This window comes from Rhamphochromis sp. 'chilingali', assembly GCF_963969265.1.
Source record: "Rhamphochromis sp. 'chilingali' genome assembly, chromosome: 15".
Classification (NCBI taxonomy): domain Eukaryota; kingdom Metazoa; phylum Chordata; class Actinopteri; order Cichliformes; family Cichlidae; genus Rhamphochromis; species Rhamphochromis sp. 'chilingali'.
In genome coordinates this window covers 32,434,661-32,448,874 of record NC_137942.1, presented here as the reverse complement: position 1 = coordinate 32,448,874, position 14,214 = coordinate 32,434,661, and the positions used below count along the sequence as shown (strand labels likewise).

Here is a 14,214-nt window from a genome sequence, read left to right as displayed (position 1 = left end):
TCAGGAGTAGTTAGTCATTACAACAAGTGTTTGTGAACTAAAAATCAAGAATGTGAGATTCTGTGCTGCTCCCAACACAGGGAAAACCAATTCTGCAGGGAGACCTACCTCAGCACCTGTGCAGGTGAAACCAAAGGGAAGATTTGCTTCACCATGTTTTCTAGTCTTTGGTTTAGAATGAAGTTGGTTTGGAAACATATTCAGCGATGCTTCATCTCCTGCTTTGCGTTTGTGTGGGCGCCCCAAGCATGTCCAAGCATTTGTTTGTTTTGGGGGTTTTTTCTTCCCTTTTCATACCGCCCCCCCCCTGCAATGGCTCTGCGCCCCACCTAGGGGGCGGCCCCCACACTTTGGCAAGGTTTGCTTTAAGGGAAGAAGTAGAAGATTGTTACTGCACTTTAATTACTTCATTTCAATCTTTAAGTTTCCAAAATTTTGAGTTTGACTCTAACTTTGATCAAACATGCGTAACTTCTTCAGCTGTTGAGGTGGAAGGTTAGCTGACAGAGTTCAGTTAAGTTCAGTTTAAATGTACAGAATTAGACTCGTCTATATTCACTAGTGTTTGATTCAGATTCAGACAACTCCACACTTTAGTTAGTTATGGTGATTTATTGTTAAAAAAATGGAATCACAAAGTTATTCCTGCCAGAGTGGGGCAACTACACTGGGAAAAGCAACTGATTGGGCTCCTTTGTTTTCCAAGCATTCAAAGGAAGCAGGTCAGAGGTTACATCAGCTGACTTATGTACAGTCATATTGTGTCATATGAGGTCTGTTCTGTAAGTCTGCCTCGTTCTTCTCTTTTCGTCTGTTTCTTAGTCATTTTCTCACCATGCAGGATCTAAGGACCAGTTTGGGCCTCCATCCTGGTGGTGTGAAATGTTCTTCTTCAAAGATGGTTGGATGGTTATCCTCTCTGGTTCCTGTAAGCACAGAGGAAAAATAAACTCTCACGAATAACAGTTCACCTGCACTCACGACCAGCACCTACCTGCATCTCGCCTACCTGACCATTCTCCACTGCCCTTCTTCTCACTTCTTGTTGATTATCTTGGCCTGCCTGCTACCCCACCATCACCACCTTAAAGAAACAAACTATATTTCCATTTAGGCTCTTGTAAATAATCTATAGACTTGCTATACTCACCAGACCTAAAGGTCTCTTTCTGTGAATTTCATAGCCTCTTTAATAAAAGTTGCAAACGCTCCCTGGTGTCAAATCAGGATTGAAATCAGGATGCTGTGCTGTGTCTCTTTCTTAGACAAGTCTCTGGTAATACCTTGGGTCTTTTGTCCCTTCAGTTTAGTGTAAAACTAGGTCTGTAGAAGGACTGTATGTACTATATGCTCAGAAGCCTAGCAGCCGTTGTTTTTTTGTTTTGTTTTGTTTCTCGCTTTTTATCAGACTACAGAGGTTAGTATGATCAGTTTTTCAATTGAATATAAACTCATCAGAAACTACGATTAAAGTTCAAGTATTTAAGTGTTTAGCATTATCAGTACGTTTCTCTTTATGTCAGATGTATAGAGCAGAATAATCAATGAATTGAGGGATTTGGTATTAAAATTTTTATCACCAATAAAAATTAAACCTGCTCTTAATGACTCTCAAGTGTCAGGTTAGGGAGCTAGTGAGCAGTAATTGCATTTTTTTCAAAATTATTATGATGCTCTTCCTCCCAGCTCCTCTTCAGCTGCCTCAAATGTGCAGCTTCAGAGACTCTCTGCTGCCTTTCTGTGGTCCGAGTAAGAACTGTCTCAATGTCAGTCATAACACCTGAACAAAATACAGAACACCATGCTTGTAAAGGTTTTTATATAAAGTACCTGTAACAGTTGATCAAAGTATTCTTATTTCTCACATACATATTCATACATCCACATAGTAACAGATTGCAGCATCAGCACTCTAGTAACACTAGTAGCCTTGACTTTGTTCACCAAAGATTCTTGTTTACACAATATGATTCACAAATGAAAAGGAAGGAAAACCAACTTCATCATTAGAAGCATATGTCACACAATAGTTTTTTTCTTTTGTTTTTTGTTGTTTTTTTGTCTTGTATGTCTCGCAAGATAAAATATGGCACATGGTTATGAGTTAATCAATGAGAGCATGAATCGGAGGGGGTGTTATCAACTCATACTTTCATTCTCCATTGCAAGAAAAAGGTTCATTTAGAGGACGGCTTTCCTTTACCTTCAGTTTTCTCTTTCTTTGTTGTCCCTGCACAGCTGACAGGCCTGGAGCAGGTGGAAAGTGGTCATAAATATTTTGGTAATTTTACACATTAAGAATCATCACTCCTAACATCAGTGTCAAAATCTGACACTACAAGGGTACTGAATACAGAAAATAGAATATTCAGTGTATCAGAGAACGAGTAGCGCTGACCGCTTGTGAAAAATCACGGCTTGTTTAATGATTGTTCAATCACAGCTTAGCAACTGTAACGCAGCACAAAAGGTCTTTCAAGCTTTGGGTTTGTTCACAATGTGGAAAGACGTATTTCCAGAGTTTAAGGTGGTTCCTTATCGGTGCCATTCCATGACAAATGAGTTAAGGTGTGTTTCTCATCGCTAACATAAGATACAATCATTAGCTTAACCAACAGTTGTTACCTAAAAGGCCAAGCAGCTAATTTTTTAAATAATGCAGTGCCCCTTTTATCACTAGCACATCCACTTAGTTGTATATACACTATCTGTGACGTTGATCCTATCAGAGTTTAAGCTAGTGTTAGCAGTGTTGTCCATTAGATCCAATAACATTTACTGTAGCAACCCTAGCTAGCATCACCCAAGATAACGTCACATTTAACAGACATCTTACTGTCCTAGCATTAAAAGGAAGAAAAAATAAGAGTCCTATTGACATTATTCCCTATAAGGTATGAACTGAACAGACTAAGTTGATAAGACCAATGTTTTTATTTGGTGAAGAAGCTAACTTTATGCTTGTTAGCTGTAGCCTTTGTCTTCAAGCATGAAGTTGTTTGTAGCAACCAGTTGCTTCATTAAAAGCCGTTTCATATCTCTCTAATAAATCAATAACTTTTTGTATCCGCTTGAGTGTGTCTGTTCTTAAAACTCTTGATAAATGTTCATCTACTTCACCCTTACTTTTGGTGTGTTTTGCTGAACATACTTTGGTTAAAGGTTGTTTTGTAAGAGACTACCAGTGACGAACAAACACTGGCAACCACAGTGACATCTAATCCCCATTTAACAGAGCCATGGGTGTTGGACAATTACATCTCATTAGGAAACCTGTTGTTTTGCTTTCCCTGTTTCAATTTAGCTGTTTATTAGCAACCATATATGCACACTTTATCCATTAAGTGTCAGCGATAGGGTTTCTTTAAAAAAAATACTAGCCACTAAAGCAATAGCTCGCTTCAGCTACTGGTTTATTATAGTGACACAAACAAGGCAAATGCTATTGTTAGCATTCACAGTTCACCTCTGCATTTTACAGACAGAATTCATTCCAACAAGTAATTTTGACATGACTCAGCTATGATTAATAAAAAATAATTTAGAGAATATTTTAGCTAATGTTTATGTCAAATAGCCATCAAGTTAGTTAGCCTTTGACTGTTGTTCTTTAAGCCAGTAACCGTTGTTAGCTAGAAATGAGAAATTTGTTTAATGGAATTCTTTTAAGTAATGAATTAATTATTTACTTTTGGATCAATTACAATCTAAGATTTGCCACCACACCTGCTGCCCTTATCAATGTAAGATTAGACAACTAAAGGCCTGGCCTGTGTTGTGGGGCTAAGCAAACCTTTACCCTTTAATTGGAAAACTGTGTCATTCTTCTATTAAATCTGTTAGATACTGAAAGTACTGACATGAATAAAAATTGCAAATTCTTGTATAACATTAACTTATTACAGTTCACATACATCTTGTTATGGAGTTGATGATTTGTAACCATTTGACCTTTCTTTTATCCTTTTGCCTGCAGAGAGAGATCCTTCTGGATCGTCAAGTACAACAAATTACAAACAGGATTATTCAACAGTCATCTTGTGAATGCCTTTGAGGAATATGCTACTTGTCTACTATTCAACCCATCAGAAACAGCTAGGAGGAAGGACATGTAAACAAGCATGTTTGCCATGGATTCATAGAGTGCATATTTGTCTCATGAGGTCTGACTCTGGAACAAGGCTACATGTTTTTCTTCAGAGCATGAAAGCGCTGCAGCCCAGTTGGTAATCATCTGAACATGAAACATCTCCTGCTTTGTGAAGACACGAGTCTGGAAAGAGGCATGACATTCTGTTTGATTAAAAATCCATTTCCTCATTTTTAAAAGTAAAGTCTTCATTTCTGTGTTTGTTTTGTTTTTTTCATATTACAAGGGAAGGCCAAATATTATTATACACAAATTAAACTGAATGTTGAACGCTCCAGTGTTGGATGACTCCAATTTTGGCATACATTTTGCAAAGTGACACACACAACTTCTCTGTATATTGAATTTACAAGCTTTCCATTTTGGCATGTATTCCTTACCATGTAAAGAAAGTCTTTTTCTTCTGGTCTACATGTCGGATGTACAATGCAGCAACATTATGAAAAGCTTACTCATGACAACTTTATAGTCTTTCTTGGCTCATGTTTTTTTGTTTTCTTTTTCTTTTTGTATGAAATAATGAGTCTTAGAATGATATGGCACAAGACCTCCGCCCTGCCGACAGGGCGCAGGTTTTCAAAAACTGAAAACATCTTATTGGCCGCTGTTAGACTTAGAGATATGACATCATCAAGGATAACACTCTCACCTCAGGGGGACATGTATAGGATCAGTATATCCATTTATCCATCATAATGTTTTGAAGGACTACCCTTACAATGGTCCTGTAATGGACCATCAAAGTTTTCCATAAATTTATTGGTGACACAGACTGAAAACTCTTCTATAATCTCTCTTGTGATTCTGGAGGAGCTTTCCAAAACCGAATCATAATTCCTTTGAGCTTCTTCATAAAATTCAGTTTTGGGGTTGAAGCTTCTAACAAGAAAGACCCATACAATCTGAAGATGTGGGGTCTTTAAAGGTGGACTTTAGGTGATTTAGGAAGAAAAAAGCACCAGATTTAAGCACATTATGGAAATTGTTTGATCACGCATCTTTAGACAGGAAGTCTGGAGATTTTATTCTGCCTTTTATAAGTTTTCAGCCTGAAAACATGGCTGCTTACCAAAAGTCAGAACTATTGTACTCTTTACCCTCTGAGGCCTAAGTAATCACCCTATACTATCAGAATATGTAATATTTGTTCATTTTTTCTAGCAATAAGGGGACAAAGAACATATTGGTTCTAACCGACACATCAAAATGTGTTGACGTTTGTCAAAAAAACCCCTGTTTTTCTTGTCTACAAAACTTAGGGTTTGGGGCTTAGATCTCAGATGGTTAATGTACAATAGGTTGCTGTAGAGCCACATAGGGGTAGGATTAGGGATGAAATGCATTTTAGCAACATGCTCAACAGGTATAGTTGCAGAAACGAGATGAAATTACCTTCTAAATCAATTCTTACTAAGATCGCATTTACGTTTGATCCAAAATGTAAAACATTTTGCTTTTACAGTTCATTAGTTCTCAGATTTCTCTTTGGACATACCAAATAAGTGACCAAAGAGACATAGAGGCTAATCTCGGTGGGCTCTTTTAGTCCTCTGTGTACATGAATACCAAAAACCTGTTTTAAGGGCAAGTGTTTGACCTTGCCTTGACTGATGGATTTATAGTAATGGCATGTCCACTTCTAACCTTTCACATATTGTCCTCATTGGATCGTCCTTGCGCCTGGATGTCACATCGCTCAGTCTAGCTTTCAGCAGTTCAGCATAGCAACTGCTCAGTCTCTTTCGTAACATGAGGCATGGCGTGCCCAACACAAAGCAGCATGCTAGGAAACCTATAGAAGCACACATGCATGTCAAACAACTCCGTGAATAAGTAAGCCATCAGGTCAGTGGACCAGAGAGTCTCTAAATATGGGACAACTGGACTGAACTGCACCAGACAGGACACGACCGGTTCAGACCAGACCGGAGCGATCGAAATGAGAGAGAGAGAATCTGTGTTGATTTATTTTGTCCATGTTGCTGTGGAGGGCCATGAGCAGAAGAAAGAGGGGTGGGTGTTGGGACTTCAAACAGCAGCCGAGGTCTCTGGTACCAAGTGGTGACGGCAACATCAAAGTGTTGTTGTGGAAGAAAAGTCACATCTACAATTGTTGTGTCTGGCTCTGCACTTCCACAGCTGGAGCATACTCACATTTACTTTTGATTACTAATGTGTGTAGTCATTGGCCGAGAAAAGCGATCACATGATCTGCTATAAGAACATATCCTCCATGACCCATCACCACCAGTCATTCACACAGTGTGATGCACCCAACACGAGTGTAGTCGTTTAAAAGTATTCTTTCTTTCTTTCTTTCTTTCTTTCTTTCTTTCTTTCTTTCTTTCTTTCTTTCTTTCTTTCTTTCTTTCTTTCTTTCTTTCGTCAGCACCAATATGGACTGCAGGAGAAAGTGCAGGGTAAGAGAAATAAATGAGCTCATTCCCTGTGTAAAATGTGCCCTGGAGGGGTCAGTATTGCATTTTCCCACGTATTTGTAAACAGCTTACACAAGGGCTTGTTTAATAATTATTCATCTGTGCCAAAAGGTTTAGCATGTCATCCTCTTAAAAATAGACAAATGGTCTCCTAATTCCCAGAATATTTGACTGGATAAACCCAAATGTTCCTTTAAAACTACAGTACTTTATATAATATGCGGATGCATGAATCCACTTCAGTACAATAAATAGGAGTGCCAATTAAACAATCTGGTTGACTTGATCTCATCCATGCTATGCAAGTTAATACTCTTTATGTTATGTGAATGGACCTTGCAGAACCACTTTTGATGAGTGCAATAAAGCTTGGGAAGGACTTTAGGAATAAGGTAAAGCGGAGTTGGCAATAAGCAAGTGGTCATGTGCAAGGACATATGAAGTGACCTCATGCAATGGTTCAATTCTCTATAGATAAAAATGCCTCAATGCTAAATATATACTGTATACATATACAGTATATATATATATTTATATATCCAGCCTCAGTAACTAAATCTGTGTTGTCTGGCGTCTCTAAACCCATTTATGTTTCTATTAACTTTCACAATAAAACTTAGTCAGGACTTTATTTCTTAACATAAAGGCCAGACTGACAAATTTCTTTACACCCAAGGTAAAAGGTAAGTACAATGGATCTCTTGCTCTCTCTATCATGCTGTTAATGTCACATCATGATCTCTGCTAGTCATGCTTTTGATGAAATATGACTTTCCTTTTCTTCATTGTCAGATATATTGTTACTGGGAATCACCGAATTTCCCAGAGGAACCCACCCGAGGGATTAATAAAGTTTTATCTTATCTCCTCTTATCTTATCTCAACAATTGTATCTCAGCTTTAAAACTTGTTACCCTGAGCTCAGGGACCTGGATGCTGAATGCCAACAAGTAGCCTGTTAATCTTGGGAATCTAATCAGATCCAGTCAACATGACTGGCGGTTTGAGAAACACCTCAGCAACCCTGATTTTATCTACTTTGTTGTTTAACTGCAGCCTTCGGGTAAATTTATCATCAACACTGTTTCATACAACGAGCTCTATCTTCTACATTTGAAAAGTTGGTTAATCATCACCAGTAGAGACGCCAGACAACATTACAGCTCAAAGGTAACATTACACTGGATTACATTAGTCTTCCTGTCCTTAACATATTCACTGTCTATCCTTCCACCCCCACCCCCCCACTCCCGGCGCCCTCTTATCGGTCAAGGCCTATGAGGAGCTTGGTCTTCTCTTCCTCTTTCTTGCTCTCATTTTTCAGATCAGCAAACACCTGGGTAAAGAAGTGTGGGTCGGTGTTGATCTGGAGCATCTTGCCACTCATGCGGTTGATGATGTCCAGGCAGCGGTCCCAGAAGGCTTCTTTCTCTGCTTCCACCAAGAAGGGCTTCAGTGGGTAGGAGATCTCGTTGCCCATGTAGGAGTAGGACAGGTAGAGGCAGGTAAGCAGTGAGGCCTGCAGCTCGCGCTCCGAGGCCACCTCAGTTGAGACCACGTCGCGGCACAGCATGTAGAGGAAGACCACGTTGGCTGGAGTAATGAAGCCCTGATCCTGCCAGCCCTGAAGAAGGAGGGAGCGGTCCACACTGCGCAGCCAAAGCACTGGATCTGTCGGGGATAGACGCTTTAATCTGTAACACCGACGGCACAGGAACTCGCCCAGGCTGCGCATAAGTTCACTCGTGGATGCCTGTGTTTAGGAGGGAAGGAGAGAAGACTTGATCAAATTATGCATGCGTGAGTTTTTAGTTTTCCTTTTGCTATAGAGTGAAGGTTACCTGAACAATGACTCGTTTTGGCGTTCCAGCTGCAGTGGAAGGCTGGATCCCAGAACCTGTGAGGGAATTCTTTTTGGCAACGACAGTAGCTACGTTAGCCAAGGTTTTGGAGGCGGGCAGGTGGGAGGAGGTAGTGGTAGTGGTGGCTGCTGGGTCCTGGCTGGATGAATAGGATGAGAGGTTAGCACAGGACTGAGACTTCTTGAGCTTCAGGCTATTGGAGGCTGAGTTGGTGGTGGCGGCTGCATGACCATCCGGAGAGCTTCCTTTCCCCCCATCCCCGCTGTCTGACTGTAATTTCTTGGACCCCTTCCTCTTCGCTGATACAGCCACTATACGTTTCCATGGGAGCACACTGATGATTGAGGGACGTTTTAGGGACTTTGCTGCTGCAGCAGCGGCATCCTTGGCATTCTTGCTGTTCTGGACGGCGGTGTAGTGGCCCACCGTGGCCGGCCCATCCTCAAACAAGGCTGCCTTGCGGTAGCTAGGAGACAGCGATAACACTGTACCCATGATGTCTGGTTAGAGTTAGCAGCAGAAACAGGGTACAGTGGAAAGTAGTGGGGGAAAGCTCTTTGACTAGTCTAGACAAAAAGCTTGGAAAGGGTCAGCGTCTCACTTCTGGAGGAGTTTGAACCTGTGAACAAACAAACAACAGAAAAAAAAGCAGCAATATTAGTTCGATTTCATTTCAACTGATGAAGTTTCATCAGTCTTCTCTCAGTAGAGAATGAGATGTAGATGTGGAGTGGTTTATCAAAGCAAAGAATAGACCTAGACGCTAAAGTTTTGCACAACCATGACAACTTAACACTCCACTCGCTGATGAATATTGAACACGAATGATGAATATTTTTTGCCTGTTTGCAAGACCAGAAGTGACATAAGACACTGACTCAAAAGAGAATATTTATCGTTGGGATGGTGAACTTTCCCCTAGAGCGTTCAGTCTATCGCCTTCCTCTGCTAAGAGACTTTCCTCACTATGAATTCAACCATCCAGTTAGATAATTTCATGAGGTTGCTGCTGTCAGCCTTGTCAAACATGAAAAATGAGCTACAGTCTCTGAAAAAGATCCTGGGATGAAAGAAAGGCTCGTAGTAATCGTAGTATGAGTTAAGTTTTCTTTTTACTATTTCAAATGCTACAATCCTCACGTCTGAGCTTTGGCTTGTTTTGGTGAGGAGAGAATGAGGAAAACCAAGAAACATTGTTAAAATCTCCCCAAAACATCTGTAAGTGGACCCTGAGTTAAATGGGTTGGGTTATACACAAACTAGTTTTCCAAGAGCAGAATGAACTGAAGCCTACAGCCATGACAAGGTATCCAGATGAAACACCCCAAATGGCTGCTGGACTTTCAGATAAGACTTTTCACAGTTTTCACAGGACTAAGGAGAGTTTTTACTTCTCCTTTTGAAAAAAGAGTAAAGAAAGTAACCATTGAGGCCCATTGAGTTTGACTACTGTCGGCTCCAGTCAACCATGAAATGTGGTTGAAAGGCTATTTAAGTCCAAAAAGGACCGCACACACTTTGGTGCTTGAGGTCTTCACACTAGTCTAGAAATGACCCCTTACCTTCTTTTAACCATAAAAAGTGACAAATTTGGTTGAGAGTCCAAAGATATTTTGATATCTTTAAGATCAGAAACATTCTATTTGTTTTAGTGAGGGAAAATGGGAAAACATGGGAAAATGTTTGGGAAAACCTATCAAGATATACTTTCTATTTGTTCCTCTTGGGTTTCCAAGTAACAAAGACCTTGAATATGATTTTAGAAAGTGAGGTTAGTTTTCGAAACCAGAAAGGACACTCTGGTTCCTACTTTGTGAAAGCAAAAGCAAGTCAGATGAAAATGGCCCAAACAACAGTTCTCAAGGTCTTCTTGCTAGTTATTCCTCCAAGGCCCTCAGCTTGGCTAAATTTTCTTTTAACGAGGAAGTCAAATTCATGACATTTCAGTATCTCTTTTGCAAACAGCATTCAGACACTTTTTGTTTTCTTTTGATGGAGGAAGAAATCCAAGCTCCTGGAGAAAACCCAGTGGACAAACATGGTTTTCAAGCTACAGGAAAATTTTGTTGTGATGCAACACTGCTAGCTGCCTGCTAGCTGCAGTAACATACAATAAATATCAATCATATCAATGTTTACAAATCACACATATATCATTGGTGATCATTGGTGAAAAACCTGGATTCTTATCTGCTAGACCATGAGAAACAACCTGTAACCGGCCAGATAGATATTTACACAGTGAATCTGCTGTCCACTTGTAACAATGACAACTGAAGAAGCTCCTGCCTGGAGGAAGAGCCTGCAAATGCAGATGAAAGCAGGTCACAAGACCAGCTTCCCCTTTCAGAACACGTCAATAAGATGAGTTTAGGTTAGGTGGTGGGAGTGGGTTTTTTTTTTTTACTGCGCAAATCTCTGCTTCCAAGGTCCACATTGAGCTGTTGGTACTGTATGTTCATTAAGTGAAGAAAAGCACCCCAGAGCTTATGGTTACAGCAATATACCAACGAGAGAAAGAGTCAGCCAACTGCATTAGGTGTCTGTGCAGAAACTTCATAATAAATCGTGCAGCCACACAAATAGCTGGCATTCCATCACAGCAGTCATGTATAAATGGCGCACCTCCCCACATAAAGCTGTATATAGACGGCACTGGTAGCCCCAGCATGGGCCTACCAGTGTTCACCAGCATTATATAAGAACCGAGATAAGGCCACGGAGGCAGGGAAAAGAAATGTGCGCAAGCATCCATCTTAGCTTCAAAATGGAAGCCTTGAACACCCCCCCCCCCCCCACACACACACACACACACCCGAACACCACCAACACCAGGCAGCATCAGAAGCACACACCGAGAGGCAGCCCTGAACATTAGGAGAAAATGCTTTTTTCTCTCTTTTTGAGCAGGTGGCTGTGTACTGACTGATCCTGCGTTTATCTGAGAATTATTTGAGCGTCTTTAATATTTCATCACCTCACAAGGCTGGTGTTACAGGGAAAAACATGTTTCCTACCTTCTAATTAATCTTCTCTTCTTGTGAAATCCATGTATCCCACCTTGACCTCCCCCGTACCCTCGCTGCTGGGTAAGATCAAAATGTGAAAAGGCTTTCCGCCCACGGAATCCACAACCGCCGGCACGAGCTCGTCCAGCCAAACGGGTCTCGCTCGAACACCGACAGGTCTGCTGCCCGCGCCCCTTCCCTTCAGAGCCTCATTCAGAAAGAGTCTCTCGCTCCTCTGCGGGAATACACACGCAAAGCGAATATGTGCCGCACTCCTTCGCTCGCAGCGAGTGGAGAGATGTCTTCCATTGAGAAGCCCAAAAAACTACACGGTGGAGGCTGTTTGATGCTCACAACTCGCCCAGACATGAATCAAACAGCACGCCGGCCCGCTGGTCTAAAAACCTACATTAACACAAAAAAGCGGCGACAGAGAGAGAGGGGGACAGAAAAACATGGCCACGATAAAGTCCAAAAATAGACGGCAGCTTATTCCCTCAGTAAAGCAGCAAAGCAAAGAGCGAGCGAGACAGGGAGAGAGAGAGAGATGCGGGCATCAGCACTTATTCGGGTTGGATGTGCGAGAGAAACGGCGCTCTCTCATTGGCTGCTGCCTGGATGCTGCTGCCGCCGCTGAAGTCGTTCAGCCTATCGCTCTCCGAGGTGCTGAAGCAGCCGGCCAAACGTGTCGAAGCTGCTGCTGCCGTGCTGTGGTGGTGGAGGTGGTGGAGGGTGGCTGCTGAGGATCAGCGCAGTGATTTTTGTGAATCACTTCATCACAGCGAGTGAGGCCCCGTTAACACCGTGTTTGCTAAGAAAAATAGCAGATTCACAGGCGAATCCACCTCTTACAGGTACAACCCCCCCCCCCCCCCCCCCCCCCCCCACCAACACACACACACACACACACACACACACACCCCTTCCCTTCCATCACAGGGCTAATACTGAGGGATGTACTAGTTGCTCTCTGATGTGTTCACTGAAATATGAATGTGTGTGAAGGTTAGACAGAAAGAACTTATGTTGTATAAATGAGTGAAAGGGGTTGTATAAAGTGCGCAAGCTGAGTAGATAAGAACCATTTAGTCAGCTGACTCAGTCTTAACCAGCTCCTCTCTCAGAAAGATGTTAAAAAATTATTTTCTCCTTACATACACAATCTACATAAATGTAGCGCCCTGGGACTATATTTTCTATTTAACATTCTTAAAGAGACAGAAAGCTACATACATGTTCCCAGTGTGTCCGCGCAGGTTGTGGCTGTCCAGGTCAGGGCTTCTTTGAGTGGTTGAAAAAAGGAAGTCAAATGGACTTCATCCAAGAGGTTTCTTCAGTTCTAAAACCAAATGGTGGAGAGTCCCAGGTATTTAACTCCTAGTAGGGATTGTTCCCATAGTTCCGAGGGTCACTAACCCTATTAATCATGTGAGTCATCACATGAGCCAAGGTGTGAAAAAAGGCGTGGATCTTTATCATCACCGGGATTAAGGGTGGAACCCCAGTAAAGAGATGAGATCTTCCCCCACCTCATCCTGCGCCTGAGAAGGGACCTCAGGACTCCTTAGGTGTTTTGTCCTTGTTTACTGGGATCATGATTTCCTCAGAGCTGAAACTTCCACTCTGATCCTGAAACCACGACTCCTACATTCCTGCTTTCTGAACCGTTTTATCCGTAAGCTGGTTGACATCACTACAACAGCAGGGATGACGTCTCACAATCAGAACCTGGCTAGAAAGCTGAAGCTGGCTCGGTTCACACAGATATTGCTGGTACATTTATTTACTTATTTTTTGCAATAAAAACCATGAAGAGCGTGCTCTTTCCAACTGTGTTACATTGGCCACCCCTTGATTGAATCACAGCAATCTGGCAGACGGCTCAGAACAATCAATGCCCACACGCACAGACTGAAAAACAATTGCTTCCTTAGAGCTATGGCCTTCATCACAACCCTCCTGCTCATCAAAGCACTGATTACTGGAAATACCCCCCCCATCCACACACACATTGCACTTACACATACAGATCTGACGCCGCTGCTCTTTTTTGGCTAAGGAGAGTGTTCACCTAAAATGTCATTTAACACTTAAGTAGCATTAAACGATATCTAAAATTGGAAACTATTATGAAAATAAACAGTGACTTCAGTGAAATTAGGTTTAAGGGTCTGTCAGCACAATTAATCAAAGAAGGCATTATTTTGATGAAGTCAGTGAACAGCAAAATGCTTTTAAAAAAAAGGAAAACTAGTGTAACTCTGAAAGAAGATAATGAGACAATAATCAGTTTGTCAGTTCAGCCAATCACTACCCAGATATTTCCAAAATGTACTTAGTTATGACATTATTTAAAAATGACAACGAGCACTGATCAGGAGGAAAATCACAAACCCTTTTGCAGCCACTTCCCTGACACTCTGCAGCAGACACCAAAACCCGATGCTTCCCGCAGTCTCTCTCCAGATGAAAGTCAGTGTAAAATCAGCCTGTACAGCTGTTTTCCAACAGCAGTAACACTTTTTCATCCATGATCCAGACTCCGTAAAAAGGCAGTGAGCTGGAAAATGGATTTATCTGAATGGCTCTCTTCCCAAATACAGCTCTACCCACGGGCAACAGAGGCCACTGAGTGCACACGAGGAGGGACTTTTGTAAAGCTTCTTAAAGAGGAAGCTTTATCTAAATCCTGCAAAGAATAAGATACACAGTAAAGCACAGCTGATGGGTGACTGTATGAATATATGACAAATAAA

The 14,214-nt window shown here is 41.6% G+C and overlaps 1 protein-coding gene across 3 annotated transcripts; it reads right to left on the bottom strand.

Moving 5' to 3' along the window:
• Nucleotides 1-1,651: 1,651 nt before the first annotated feature.
• LOC308411975 (cyclin-dependent kinase 5 activator 1-like) lies at nucleotides 1,652-14,000 on the bottom strand. Of its 3 annotated transcripts, none has more exons than XM_080906046.1 (3): nucleotides 13,853-14,000; nucleotides 8,430-9,069; nucleotides 1,652-8,341 (listed from the first exon to the last, which is right to left on the bottom strand). In XM_080906046.1, exons 2-3 carry the CDS (start codon nucleotides 8,943-8,945, stop codon nucleotides 7,850-7,852), a joined length of 1,008 nt encoding a protein of 335 aa, XP_080762172.1. In that variant the 5' UTR covers nucleotides 8,946-9,069; nucleotides 13,853-14,000; the 3' UTR covers nucleotides 1,652-7,849. The 3 variants fall into 3 exon arrangements, with proteins under 3 accessions (XP_080762172.1, XP_080762170.1, XP_080762171.1); XM_080906044.1 differs by lacking the exon at nucleotides 13,853-14,000 and adding an exon at nucleotides 12,692-13,790; XM_080906045.1 differs by lacking the exon at nucleotides 13,853-14,000 and adding an exon at nucleotides 11,468-12,247.
• Between the last annotated feature and the right edge of the window lie 214 nt (nucleotides 14,001-14,214).